At 35.4% G+C, this 15,511-nt stretch overlaps 1 protein-coding gene across 9 annotated transcripts in view; it reads left to right on the top strand.

The window, feature by feature from the left end:
- The window catches only part of Stxbp5l (syntaxin binding protein 5L), a 257,234-nt gene that overhangs the window by 60,321 nt on the left and 181,402 nt on the right, over nucleotides 1-15,511 (top strand). For all 9 annotated transcript variants that reach the window (XM_060370356.1, XM_060370363.1, XM_060370360.1 and 6 more), the window contains exons 5-6: nucleotides 54-154; nucleotides 13,276-13,410. In XM_060370356.1, coding sequence (XP_060226339.1) covers nucleotides 54-154; nucleotides 13,276-13,410 — 236 coding nt within the window. The remainder of the gene's footprint in view (nucleotides 1-53; nucleotides 155-13,275; nucleotides 13,411-15,511) is intronic.

Below are 15,511 nucleotides of genomic sequence, written 5' to 3'. Positions count from 1 at the left end.
TGCTTCTGCTATCCTAATAGGTAAGCTGCATACCTTATCTTCTTTTGTCTCAGGGCGCTTTGGTTAGTGCGAGTTCAGATGATACGCTTCATTTGTGGAATCTGAGACAGAAAAGGCCAGCCATCCTTCATTCTCTGAAGTTTAACAGAGAACGGTAAGATCATTTGCGCTGCATAACTTTTATTTCTGACAGAATTGTTTCTCAAGCAAGTTTCGTGCTAGCTTGACAGACTTTTTCTTTTATAAATCTATGCTATTTGCAGGGTGTTTTTTTTTTCATAGAAAATATATTATTGGAACAGATCCATCCACTTATAAAAAATGTGAACTACCTAAACCTTTTGTTCTCTAAGCTGTTGAGCATCACTTCAGCAATCATATTTTCTTTTCCTCCGGCTTTGGCAATGAAAACTCAGACCTAATATTCAAATGTTAAGTAAAAACAAATTTGCTTCACATATTTTGATTATGTCATTTATTTCCTTTATTCCAGCTCCTATATTTTAATCCTCTTTTCTAAATGCTTTTTAACAGTAGAATACTGAATAAAAGTTTTAGCGTCCAAATATGTCAGTTCTAATTAAACACTGATTTCAACATTGCCAAAGATGATATTCTGATAAAAATTCAGTTCCATTCATCTTAGAATAATCATAGCCAGGAGTTTATTTGAATGCAAATGGGAGACATTATTGCATTAGTAATAAGTTATATTCCATGTTGCCATTTCCGGTTAGATCTAGACATACACATGTCCACTTAACTAATAATCACCAGTGATCAAGTAAACGTTGAGTATTACCTTCACTGTTTAGAAGGGTGAATTACGTGGGAAGCAACCAGGCTTTTTAAAAGCGGATGGGAAAGCACAACACAGGGAAATTTGTGATAATGAGAAAAACCTTTGAGAAGTAAATTTATACAGATTGACAAACACTATTCAGGTCAAGTTAAATACTGGAGGAAAACAGTTTTGACCTAGAGCCTAACATGGTGCTTATTTTATTTTGTTGCATGATAATGGTTACTAAGGAATCACTGCAATTTTGACATCTTTTAATGAAGTATACATGTTTTTATAAGTATGAGTAAATAGAATGGCAGCTATATAGAAATTATTCATTATACTTTTAGTATTTTTAATATCATATGCATAATATGTGAGGGTTAAATTATTAACTAAATATTCAGAATAAAATTCATGAGTATTTTGTATGTCATTACTTTATGAATTGCCATCTTTAGAGGTAGCATTTTTTACAATGAGGAGAATTAACACTTAAGAACTTACTAAGTAAGTTGGGACTTTTTTCCTCTAGTTAGCCTGCTTTATTCCTACTTTACTGGAAGATTTATAGAAGAATTGATTTTTATAAATACTGTAAAAGAACAATAGGCCAGGCAGTACCCAGCACATAGAGTGCTATCATATTTTAAATATAAATTAAGTAATATAGCATAAATTTAAGGATATTAAAAAGTATAAGTTCAGAGGTGCTTTAGTGGTATATTATCCTGCTGTATCACTAACGCACCACTTATTCAGATTTTACACTGCTCATACGATTTCTTTGAGGAAGGGGAGATAGGAGGTGATCCAGTTGGTAAGTGATTGCAAGCATGAGGCCCTGAGTTTGAATCCCTAGCATCTCTGCCAAACCTGGTGAGGGTGGAGACAGGCAAATCCCTGGAGCTCACTGGACCGCCAGCCTAACCAAATTTGTGAGCTCCAGACTCAATTATGAGTGTGTCACAAGAAAACAACACCAGCAACAAGCCATTGTCACCAAGGAAGAAACCTGATGCCAACCCCTGACATCAAAACACGCACACACGCAGACACTTTTTCTTTGTTCCTTTTTCAATGCTTTGAGTGAATCTGATCACTTTTGTATCTATTAACAAAGTGCATTGATTTGTTTGTTTTGCTTTGTTTCCTCACCATTCAGACATTATTGGAGATATGATGGCCCTGTCTATGACTCTCTTAGGAGGACAGAAATATTTATGATCACTATTTCTGGTTATAATTTCATTATCTCAGTTGAAGTGAGTTAATTGGTAGCAACAGAAGGAGCAAGCTGACAGGATTGGTGCAAGTTTACATCCTAAGAACTGTAGAAACCTTGTTTTGATTTAAAGGATTTGAATTTTTTAATTTTTAAGTTTTATACATATGGGTGTTTTGTTTGCATGAGTGTCTGTATGCTACATGCATTCCTGGTGCCCGCGAAGGCTAAAATAAGGTGTCAGATCACTCTGAATTGGAGTTAGACAGTTGTGGGCCACCCTGGGTCCTCTTGACCAATGAACCAGCTCTCCAGCCTCAGACTGTTTTGTGTTAATATACTCTCTCTCTATATATATATCTATATATATGTCATCATGTGACTTGAAATATGACTATTTCTCCTGATCCTTGGATTCCTTTCAAATACATTTTAGACTGAAACATGAAAAAGTTACTTTGACTTTGGTAATGTGAGCTGAGTAATGAATAAAACATTCCCATTTTTTTTAATAAAACAATCTTTGCTATCAGTGATTCACTGATCATAAATTTTTGTAATGTTAGCGAAAGCACAGAATGTTTCACATGTTTGTAGATGAAATTCAATATGTAAACTGTGATTTATAGACCCTTAAATTATTAGAACCTATTATGTCAGTTCATATTTTTTGTCTGTGGTGTTCTGCCTGCTAAATTTAACCAAAATATTTCTAAGGAATATGAACTAAAAAAGGGAAGGCATATTTTGCTTACAACTCTATGACTTGAATATGTATCTAGAAAACTTGATTGCTTTACTAGGGAAATCTGAAATGTTTTAATTTTTAAATTTCTTGCATAATATGTTTACTTGGTTCAATATTCAAAATATACAAGGTTATATATACTAAATTTTTTCTGTCTTCTACATGGAGTTATAAGTTTCCAGGTCATATGTATTATATTTTTGTTTGTCCCATTCCAAACCTTCCTTTCCCTACTTTATCCTTTTGTCACCAATATTTCCCTCCTCCATTTTATTCTTTTGTCTTTCCTACCATCCTCTATTAAAATTTCCCCCTAGTCACATGATTCCCTTTCTAGTTTCTTGGCCTTTACCTATCCATTTCCACCTAGATGCACCATTCATTCAACAATTAGAGGCTAGGATTTTCACGTAAGGGAAAATGTATGTGGAGGCTTCGTTTTTTCTGAGTCCATCCCCAATGTTCCCATCCTCTCCTATAATCAAGTTCTAGCTCCCTCCCTCATTACCAGGGGCTCTTCAGAAAATCTCTAGGCTTTCATCCTTCTTCTTGTTCCACTGAGGAGTTTAACTTCTTGGGCTGAAGCTTTATAGGTTCTCTGTTCATCCAGCAAGCTAGATGGCTGTAATTGGATTGCTCAGCTTCTAGCATATAAGCCAGTTTAATAGATCCCATTATCACGTGCACACGCCCGCATGTATGTGTGTGTTCTGTTGGTTCTGATCCCTTAGAGAACCCTGCTTAATACACATGGCTCTCAGAACATCTCATTGGAGACTTCACAATGAAGTATCCACTTTCAGTCTTACGTTGTGGTTGGCAACATTTAGGTATTTTGCTAATTGCTGGAGGGCCTTGGCTTTTTACTGGATGTTGGTTAAGTTTATGTTCTGTTTGCCATATCGGGAGACACAGCACACACACAGCTCCTCAATCTAGATAGAAAAACCAAAACAGACCAAACTAACAATTGCACCAACATCTAACTTGGTGAACCTATCAGTAGTTACTGGGGTTACTAACAGAAGTATCGGAAAGGTTTTTTATAGGAAGAGACGGCTCAAAAGCAGCTGCCTCATGAAAAAGCCCACCACATAATGACATAAATGAACGCATAAATGACAACTTGATGGAAGCTGCTTTCCTAGAGCTCCCTGCACAACTTTACTTGTGCATGTTCTTTTTATGTTCTGCAGGTATTTTATTAGTCATGTTATTTGTAAATATTTTCTCTCAGTTTGTAGCTTGTCTTTTCCCATGTACCAGAATCCTTCACAAGCAAAAATGTTGAGTCATAATAAAATCCGATTATTTCAACTAGACTTTCTAAGTTTCTTTAATCTTAAAGGTAATTATCATTCAGTGGTCTTATTCATTATTATTATATATTGTTTTTCACCAAATTTGCTCAAAGAAGGCACTCCCTAGAGTGGGCTGGAACCTCCCATGTCAATCACTAATCAAGAAAATGACCACAGGCTTGCTTATAGACCACTGTGATGAGGGCATTTTCTCTATTGAGGTTCCCTTTTCCCAGATGACCCTGGCTTGTGTCAAGTTAACAAAAAACTAAGCAGCACTCTATTGGTATTATTTAAAATAAAACAGGTAAATTTACTTTCTTTGGAACTTTTATTTGAAATTAATGTATTGCCTTATTCGTATTTTAGTCATACTTGAGTTTGCATACTTCCTTCTTTAATCAGTCTTTTCAGCCATTCCTTTGGGAGTGGCAGAGTTTTTAAGATACATTTTTTTCTGTGTGTGTGTGTGTGTGTGTGTGTGTGTGTGTGTGTGTGTATTCTTGTATGAGTTTATATGCATCTTGTGTGTGCAGGTCCCTACAGAAGCTAGAGTTCATTAGATTCCCTGGCACCGCATTTAAGGTGGTGAATTTTGCTTTGCCTCATAGTTACATCTTTTCCTTTATTCCTGAGAAATCATTTTGCTGAATGCTGCATTCTTGTTTTAGGTACTTGGATTTCATCCTGATTCATTCTATTTTCCATAACTTTTGATGAGAATTTGCTATCATTGGCTGCCCCTACCCTGGTATAGTTAGTTACAGTGTGGTGTTTCTCTTTCTGTTTTCAAAATCTTTCCTTTTCCTCATCTCCGTCTCCCTCTCTCCTTTTCTTTTCTATCTTTTCTCTTCACTCTTAATTTTCTTCCGAACATTTTTTCTTCCTTTTTCTTTCTGCCTTCTATTACTTTCTCTTCCTCAGCTGTTTCCTCTTTTACCTTATGTTTTTCTTTTGCCCTCTCATGTTTTCTTTGTCCCTCCCTCCGCCAGTATTCAAACTCTCAGATATTCAGGTGTTTGACTAGGATCTCCCCTTGGTCTTATTTCATTGAATTTATTATGTTTTATGTAGTTCAGTTCCTTGCATCATTTGATTTATATCTTTTTCCAAATTAGATGAGCTTTTATATATTATTTTTGACTGTTCATTTTAGATCCATTATTTTTATTCTTATCCATTTGTACTCTAAGTGAGGTTTTCCTATTTCTTAGTATGATGAATGATTTTTTAAATTCTTTTATTATCTGGAAAGACTTGGGGAAGATGAATATGATCAAAATACATTTAAATTTAAAAACAGTTTAAGTAATAAAAATACTTAAAAATTCTTTTATTTAGTCTTTCATATATTACATCTTGACCACAGTTTTCCCTCTCTCCTTTCCTATCCAATCCCTCCCCATCTTCCTTCTCCTCTCCCATCCACTGCTACTCTGTTTCTCTTCAGAAAAAGGCAGGCCTCCCAGAGGTATCAATCAAATATGGCATATCAAGTTGCAGTGGACTGGCACCCTACCCCCTTTTATTAGGGCTGGACAGGGGAACCCAGTAGAAGGAAAACGGTCCCCAAAGCAGGCAAAAGAGTCAGAGATGGCACCTACTCACTGTCAGGAGTCCCACAAGAAGACCAAGTTACATAACTGTAACATATATGCAGAGGGCCTAGGTCAGATCCATACAGGCTCCCTGGTTGTTTGTTCAGTCTCTGTGAGCTCCCATGAGCCCAGGTTAGTCGATTATGTGGGTTTTCTTGTGTTGTCCTTGGGATAGATGTAACAATACTCAGTAAAATACTTGTAAACCAAGTCCCAAGAACATATCAAAAAGATAATCCACCATGACCAAGTAGGCTTCATCCTAGAGATGTAAGTGTAGTTTAAAATACAAAATTTTGTCAATGTAATCCACCATAAAAACAAACTGAAAGAAAAAAAACCCCACATGATCCTTTCATTCAATGGTTAAAAAGCCTTTGATGGATGATTTTTTTAATGGAAATCTAAACACATTAGGAAACGTGTTATAGAATTGTTCTTAAGTCTTAAGTAAGCTTGTGTGGAGTGGGTTTTTATGTTTGTCAGGGTGGTATCTGAGATATGGAGAGGTACTTTGTATTCTACTGTGCAGTGGAGGTTAAAGCTTTGCCCTGTGCCTCCATCTTTAGATCCCTTACAACTTCACTTCTGCCCTTCACATAGCATCACTGACCTGCTTCTCTCACCCACCAAGCGAGATAGCCAAGACATTTACGTGGTTACAAACCATTTCTTCTATTTTTAGAGCAGAAACATTAACATAAGTCTTGTGTACTGCTTCTGCCAAAAGCGTCTTCAAGCTTTCCCTGCTGGAGCTGAAGGGAGCCAGCTTGTCCGTTAGTAAAAGGTTGACCGTCTTTAAAGGGAGGCATAAAAAGTGTCTGGAGAGCTGTCTAAGTAGAAATGCTGTTCCTGTCTTGTTTGTTTGTACTAATAGACTGGTGTAGACAGTTTAGTTTTCTTTAACTGGTATACAATTAGTATCTAAGATGCTAAGACATTTTCTCTCTCTCCTCCTCCACTTTTTTCTACCCCTCTCTCTTCTCTCTCTTCCTGAAAAACCATGGAATCTCTGTATCTGAAAAGTGGGAAGAATCTAAAAGTCTTCCACTAACACCTCTTTTTATAAGATCATACGTAAAAACTATTTTTATCAGTTACTTTTCTCATGACCGTGACAAAACATCCGACATAAAGCAGCTTATGAAAGGAAGGGCTTATTTTGACTTAGGATTTGAAGGCATGGTCCATCAGAGTGGGAAAGACAAGCAGCAGGTGCATGGGGGAGCTGGTCGTTTGTCAGGAGACAGCCAGCCGTTGGCCGTTCGCAGCCAGGAGACAGATATAAATGCTGGTACTTAGCTTGCTTTCATCTCTCCTTTCTGCTCGGTCTGGGCTGCCAGCCCTTGGGATGATGCCACCCATCTTCAGGGTAGCTCTTCCTTCCCTAGCTGAGCCTCTCTGGAAATGCTATCATAGACAAATCCAGAGGCCTGTCTCCTAGGCGACTCTAAATCCAGTTAAGCAAACTGTGAAGATGACAGACAGCTCATTTTAGAAGAACCAGTCCTTTGAAAGTTTATTAATGCTAGCCTAAAATTTGAGTTTATTTTGTCAATTTCTTATATACTATTCCCACTTGTAGTTCATGTAGCTATAGAAGATATCCAGTCTCTCTTCCAAAATAAGACTGTTCAAAGTACCAGTTAATAATGTTCCTTGCTTTGATATTACTACTAACCCTAACATACTTGCATGGTATGCTTTCAAATATTTTATTAATCCAGGTACCATTTCCTAGATATAAACTCTAGTCGATCAAATAGTTTTAAAGTTATATAAATTTATTAATAAATGGAAACCTCAAATACATCTATGAGATAAGTGAATATATGATAATTAGCATTGTGTAATTTTGTAGTAATTGATCATAGGGTGGAATTATTGACTTTTATTGAAGTCAAGGGCAAGCAAAGCTCTCATTCTTTCTCTTTTGGTTTGAGCCATTGTTAAACCAACTTTCCATGACTGTATACATACTAGTTGATGCTTTTTTAGAACCAAAATTCAGAATCTTACAGGATCTGTTATATAAATTTTCATTCCATGGCACCAGCACGTATAACTATGTCAACTGTGTGATTAAATGCCTTGATATCCTTCCACAGTAGACAAGGAAATGATCATTTGAGACTTTCTCCCTTCTGATCACTACTTTTACTTAATACAATGTGATAAAGTGACAATTTTTAAATTTGAGTAAGAAAGCATAGAGAATATAAGCCTTAGTGTGATGCAAAATGCTTTCTTTACAACTGACCCAAGTTAGTCAAGTAAAAAGCTATCGGCCATTAAGTGATTAATTATTTTAAAAACAGATAAAAATCAACTAACAGAACTTGTCGTGAGGATGCATTCTATAACTTAGACATCAAGAAGCCAGGCAGGAAGATTGCTGTGTGTTCGAGGCCAACCTTGGTTGGATATGTTATGAATCCCTGTCTCAAAAGCCCTAAAGAAGAAAACATTCAAGTAATAGTCTTTAAAATGTTATAATTTAAAATGCAATGAGGAAACAAGTTTAGGAATTTAGGACAGAAAGTGTGTGATTTGATTTTATTTGTATATATGAATTAAAATAATACAACTAGCCAGGTGCGATGGCATATGCTATAATCCCAGCATTCAGGGAGGCCAGAGGCAGGCAGATCTCTATGAGTTCAAGGCCAGCTTGGTCTACAAAGTGAGTCCAGGACAGCTAAGGCTACACAGAGCAACCCTGGTTTGAAAACAACAACAACAACAACAACAAACCCAAACCCAAACAAAACAACCAAACAAAAACAAAACAAAACTAAAGGGATCATGGAGCAGGCAGATCTCTGTGAGTTCAAGGCCAGCCTGGTCTATAGAATGAGTTCTAGGATAGCCAAGGTTACAAAGAGAAAACCTGCCTCACAAAAGGTCAAACTCTCCCTATGAATCTATCTATCTATCTATCTATCTATCTATCTATCTATCTATCTATCTATCCATCCATCCATCCTGAGAGAGCGTACAGCATAGCCAGACTGGCCTCAAGCCCATGGAGAACCACCTGCCTGTGGTTCTCAAATGCTGGCATTGAAGGTGTGCAGCAATATGCTTGGCCCCAGTGAATCTCCTCTAGACAGCATCAATGCTTTAGTACTACTTTACTTGAAAGATTTTTTTTTTTTTTTTTTTGTCTTATGAGTTATGGCAATGTTTTCGTAAACTAAGGTCATGTGTGTGGTCTGGGGTTGTGAATGGTCCACAATAACTTTTTACTTCAAATGCTTTAATTTTTATATTACATTAACACTAACATTCTAGAGTATGTAAACGGATGGTTTTATTCAACAACGCTGCTGTAGAGGCTCAGTTCACAACATTTACGATCATGTTAGAACCAAATGGTTTTCTCTTGTTATGGATTAATAACATATTAGAAGCGTACTGTTCACATGTTAGACATTTTGTAACGCACATTACCTCATGGGACAAAGGAGTAAAGATTGATTTGGGCTCATGATTTCAGTCCACAACCACCTGGCTGTTTCTGCACCATGGTGAGGCAGAGCATCAGGGCATAAGAATATAGAAGAATGAAATTATCCATCTCATAGAAGCCAGGAAACACAGAGTATAAGCCTGAGATGCCAGGTTTTTTTTTTCTCTTTCCCTCTTTTATTCAGATCTCCAGCTGTAGGATAGTGTTATTCATATCCAGGGCAGGTACTCCCGCTGTAGTTAATAATTTCTTTAAATCAGAAAGTCTAAGATCAAAAACTCAAGTGACAACACACGCTGGAGAGGTTGTGGAGAAAGGAAAACCCTCCTCCATTGCTGGTGAGAATGTAAACTGGTACAACCACTTTGGAAAGCAATCTGGCACTTTCTCAGACAGTTAGGAATAGTGCCACCTCAAGATCCATCTATACCACTCCTAGGCATATATCAAAAAGATGCTCAAGTACATAACAAGGACATTTGCTCAACCATGTTTGTAGCAGCTTTATTTGTAATAGCCAGAACCTGGAAACAACCAGATGTCCACCAACGTATTAATGGATATAGAAATTGTGGTACTTTTACACAATGGAATACTACTCAACAGTTAAAAACAAGGAAATCATGGATCTAGAAAAGAGATCATTCTGAGTGAGGTGTCACAGGAGCAGAAAGACACACATGGTAAATACTCACTTATAAGTGGGTACTAGACCTATAAGATAGGATAAACATACTGAAATCTATACACCTAAAGAAGATAAACAAGAAAGAGGACCAGGGGTAAGATGATCGGTCCTTACCTAGAAAGACAAAGGGGATCGACATTGGAAGTAGGAGAAAACAAGTAACAGGAGAGGGACTCTGAAAGACTCTACCTAGGAGTGTATCAAAGCAGATACTGAGACTAATAACCAAACTTCGGCAGAGTACCAGGAATCATATGAAAGAAGAGGGAGTTAGTATGACCTAGAGGGGACAGGAGCTCCATAAAGACCAAATATATGAGGGCACAGGGGTCTTCTATGAGACTGTTTCTCCAACAAAGGACCATACATGGATATAACCTAAAACCCCTGCTCGGATATAGCCCATGGTAGCTCAGTATCCAAGTGGGTTCCTTAGTATGGGGGACAAGGATTATTTCTGACATGAACTCAGCGACTGGCTCATTGATCTCTGCTTCCTCCCTCCCACCCCCGAGGGAGGAGCAGCCTTGCTAGGCCACAGATAAGGAAGAGGGCAGGGAGGAGATGAGGGAGAGAGGATGGAATTGGGAGGGAAAGTGGGAGGGGTCTACGGCTGATATACAGGTGAATGACCTGTGATTAAAATAAAATAAAAAAATAATTTCTTTAAATCTATGCACAAGATACATAACATCAGGGCCAGAGATACAGCCCAGTAGTAGAGCACATAGCTAAAATGTGTTTAATACTCAACACTATTTTTTTAATCTAACAATCACAAAAACTAAAAAAATTTAATCCATGTCAAATCATTGTAACATAAGATATGGTGTACTGTGAAAAAAAGCAGTTTTGATAGATAAAGGTGGTGAAAAAATACAAAGAATAAACACACCAAACTTAAAGGAACCTGGCACCAAACCCATATTGCCATTTTATTAAAAATCCAAATATTATATAAATGACAGGATTGCCAAATTGAGTCCTAAGTGAGGGTCAGGAAGAATTAAAGTATGCCTGTTTACATTGGAGTTCTACCTCCTGCCTCAGGCTTCATCACTGAGCCTGGCAGTTCTCAGAATTTACTTGTTAACTGCTGAGATCACTGTATCATATTGAGGTTTCCTCACATCCTGTTTGAAGCTCTTAGATTATGTTTTCTCCATCTCTCTATGATTCAGAAAGGGTCGATTTTATATCTGCTTTAAAATGAGTTCCTATTTCTATTGAAGGTCAAATAAAAAATTGATCATCTGTTGCCTAGAAACGTGACCATCAAGTTATTTACTGTGCAATATTAGTAAATATCCCTTGGAGACAGCTATTCTAGACTTCATGTTTTAATCAATGATTTTCAATATCACATAGGTTACTCATTAATTAGAAAAATCAATTAACTTTGCAGTTGATTATGTCATAGCAAGTTTCTAGTGTTTTTAATGTCGTACGCCTGGTACTTCTCACAGGTAGATAACATTTGGTCCAGAGAAGTAGGATATGGAAACATTCAGTATGGCAGGCTGAGATTGTGCACCAGACACATTTTGTCTTCACTGTTGACTCTTGGGTGCCATTGCAGTCATCAGTGTCAGTCTTATGCATGTTATAAGATGGAATTGTGTGAATTTACCATTCGTTTTTTTAAAGTGTAGCTGTTTGCCTAATATTAAAATTTTCTTCAGTTTTCGTGGTAGTTCATTAGATAATCTTCCAAGTAAACTCTAGGAAACATTTTATGCGGTCGCATGTTCTGGCAAGATATTATCTGTGAATTTATTATCCTTTTAAGAGTCTAGAGGAGGCTACTAAGATGGCTCAGCAGTTAAGAGCACTGGGTCCTCTTCCGGAGGACCTGAGTCCAATTCCCAGCACCCACATCAGGCGGCTCATGACCACCTGTAAAGGGATCTGATGCCCTCTTCTGGAGTGCAGGTGTACATACAGAAAGAGCATTCATAAATGTTGTAAAATGTGTCTAGAAGAGCACAATGAATGCAAATTAGAGAGACCAATTAAAATGCTCGTAGATGAGTTGTTACATTTCCTATTACATATGTAGTCGTTCTGATGGCCCTAGATACTGAATGGGTCTCAGAGCTAGCCAGAAAGCCCATTATGAAGATGAAGCTAGAACAATTAAACTAAAGAAAGTCTAACACTTGTACATTGAAATGGGAGGTAGAAAAAAAAAAAAGACAGCAAGTAGCCTGAAGTATGCAGCACGCACACACACACACACACACACACTAAGGGAAGAATAAAGTGATTTCTCTGAACTTAACATTTTTCCTCCTAATACTTAAATGCCAAGCATTTGCACAAAGTAAATGATTTATACTCTCATGTAGAGATAGCTACTACTCCATGAACTCTGAAATTTATGTTCATTAAGTACCTAATTTATCTTTGAAGTGACTTTTATTTAAATAAATAAACAGTGGAGCTCAGTGGGAACATAAGAATTTTGTAACTGAATAGGAATAGTTTGTATCAGTTTTTTTCACTTACTTGTATTAGCTATTGGATTTGGCAATTTCAAAGCCAGCAGTTTCTGTCTTACGTATGCATCTATAGAGATAGAATTAAACATGTGTAGACCAGAGATTTATAATTTATATTGTATTTTGTACATACTATGTAAAGCATTTAGAAGTATCTTCATCATATTAGACAGTTTAAATGACCTTGTAGAATGGTTCCATTTTCAAAGTACATACCTAGTCACAGTTTTAGAAGTATTAATTATGAGAATATTTCTTTGTCATTTTGACTATAATGTGCCTATTGTAGTTTATCAAAAATATTTAAAAGCAAAGTTCAATTTTCTGCTCCTGGAAAAATCATTTTAGTTTTTTCTGTGTAAGACAGGAATACATACACGCTTTAGCACCGCATTCAGGATGACCAATAGTGCAGCTGATCTCTTAGTAATGGTGGTTACCAGAAGCAGAGCCAGGGAAGAAAGAAGGGTGTGGGGAAGGCTGGGGAAGGTTGGTTAACAAGTACTACGATGTCAGATATGAGAAGGAAGCTCTGAAATACAGTCCCACAGTATGACCACAAATGACAATAATGTACCACCATTTACTAATGCTGGAAAAAAGATTTCATAAGACTTCATAATCTGATTTAAATATTTTCAGGGTGCATACATATCAAACACATTGTTCCCATTATTATCCACAACTTTCATGTTTTTGTCTAATGGTCAAGAAATATAAAACATAAATTCATGCCCATAATAGACATTTATTTAATAATGATAGTCACTATTCATTTTAATGATATATTGTTATTTTTGTCCTATGTCCTCTTATTAATGAGGAAATGCTACCTCAGTACATAGGTTTTTCTATTATTTATATAACTATAACTATATGTTAGTGTGATGTGTGTAAGGAAATTGTACTGATCAGATGTAAAATTCAGATATTTTAATTATAATTTTCTTTCTTTCAGAATTACTTACTGTCATCTACCTTTCCAGAGTAAATGGCTCTATGTTGGAACAGAAAGAGGAAATACACATATTGTAAATATTGAATCTTTCATTCTTTCTGGATATGTCATCATGTGGAACAAGGCAATTGAACTGTAAGTTTGAACTTGACTGTCACTTTATTTGACTAAAATATTGCATATATTATATAACTTTGGGATTATAATTAGTTGATAAATCTATTGCTAATATGTAATTTAAATGAAACTGAACTAAATAAAACCATAGATAACTTAAAAATAGATGGTTGTATTAATGTTATTTTTATACATTATAAATAATGTGAATAATAAAAGGATACATATATCAGCCATGAATAAACATTAAAGTTTATTCATGTAAAGACGTCGTGATATTATAATTAACATTACATAGCCATAGTGAGAATGAATTGTTTTATATGAAAATAATCATAATCAGTAGGCATTCTTATTAATGGAAAGCGTTTATCTTTTGCCTTGCTGTAATATTGTTCTGAGTTCAAAGAAAAGCAGTTACTCAAGATCCTTCATGTTCTGATACTACAGCTTGAACTTTCTTGTTTTATTTCATTATTTTATGGTATCTGAGTTTTGCCTGCATGTGTCTGGGCACCATTGTGTACTTGCCAAAAGAGGGTATCAGATCCCCTGGAACTGTAGTTAGAGGTGGTTATGAGCTGCCCTGTCAGGGATAGGGATTGAACCCAGATCCTCTGGAAGAGCAGACTCATTTTCCTATGAGTTCTGTTACTCTCTGAAGTTCTAAAGGAAAGATTATTTTGAAATGAATCTTAAATCTGTTCTGATAATAACTTATTTCTTTAATCTCAATGATTTTAATTTAAAGTAGATTTTCCAAAGTGTGTCTCAGAGAATTTAATTTCACTGTAATAAATAAAAATTTAATACAACTCCCAGGCTCCCAAATGATCTTTTGATTGCTCTCTACTACTTATGATATGTTAGAAATAAATGCTATCTCAGAATTTTGTCACTTTTGTGACAGTGATGTTTTGCTAGTGACACTTTCTGGGATTTTGGAAGTTAATGTTAGAGAAACAGACAGAAAATAACCAGCATGCTAACAGTCATTATCTTCAAGTAGCAAAACAGCATAAAACATTTCCCCTTAATTTTAATATATTATAATATAAAACAAATATCTTTTATACTCTAAACTTTCATTACAAAATCCAAATTAAATGTTGAATTATTGTCTGAACTAGAACACTTTTACTATATAGTAAGGCTTTAAAATGGAAGAGTCTAACATATGGTCTAACCTGTATTTCCAAAATATATTTCTTTAATATGATTTCATGATTAAAAAATGGAGTACATCAATAATTTTGGAAACAATTGAATATTTAGTTGCATTAACATATAGATTTACTATGCAGATTTGCAAAGGTATAATACTTTACATTGTTTAATTCAGAGTTTCTAAACTATAAGTATAGATAGTTCTTTCTATGAAACATTGTTTTCACTAATTTATCATGCAATACACTTTAATAATTGTTGGTCTGACAAAAACCAACGGATAGATAGCAGTTTTGGTTTGTTGACTATTTTATTTACTAAAAAAATAATTAAGGACATTATTCTTTATAAGAAGCATTTAATTTTCCAGAATACCATAATTATATGTAAGTGTATATTACATATGAATAGAACTAAAAAGAGTTCTATGAACTTTTCTTTGTAGCTTGTATATATTTTCTTTAAAATATACACTAGAATACAAATAGTAATTCTGATTTTCAAATAGAACAACCTCAGTATATACTGTTGAATGTGATCTTTTACCGTTAAATTAGGATATATATATTTATATAATAATATATTAAGTAAGGTCAATTGTACTATGTCCATTTTTAGATGAGAAAATACATTTATGAATGGAATGCATGAATCCATTCATGAAATTTACCAACATCTATATTTCTTTGAGTCACTTTTAGGAGTCATTATTAAGAAAAGCCTAGAATTATTTACTTATCAGTTTTAAAATAATTTCTAAGATTTAAATAGCCTGTATTGTTTTGTAAAGGATCTTCATAGATTTTATTTGTTTTTTAAAAATAAAGTAGAACTGTGCCAACTCAGTCACAAGTAGATTACCCTTTCTGTATGAAGTTTATTTGTCTTTGTGTCCTCTGCAACAATTGGATCATGGAAAGGGCTGTGTCAATGAGAAACAATTCTGTGGTCA

Source organism: Meriones unguiculatus, chromosome 17 (assembly GCF_030254825.1).
Source record: "Meriones unguiculatus strain TT.TT164.6M chromosome 17, Bangor_MerUng_6.1, whole genome shotgun sequence".
Lineage (NCBI taxonomy): Eukaryota > Metazoa > Chordata > Mammalia > Rodentia > Muridae > Meriones > Meriones unguiculatus.
Note: the sequence above shows the minus strand (reverse complement) of the source record. Positions and strands in the feature narration are given on the sequence as shown.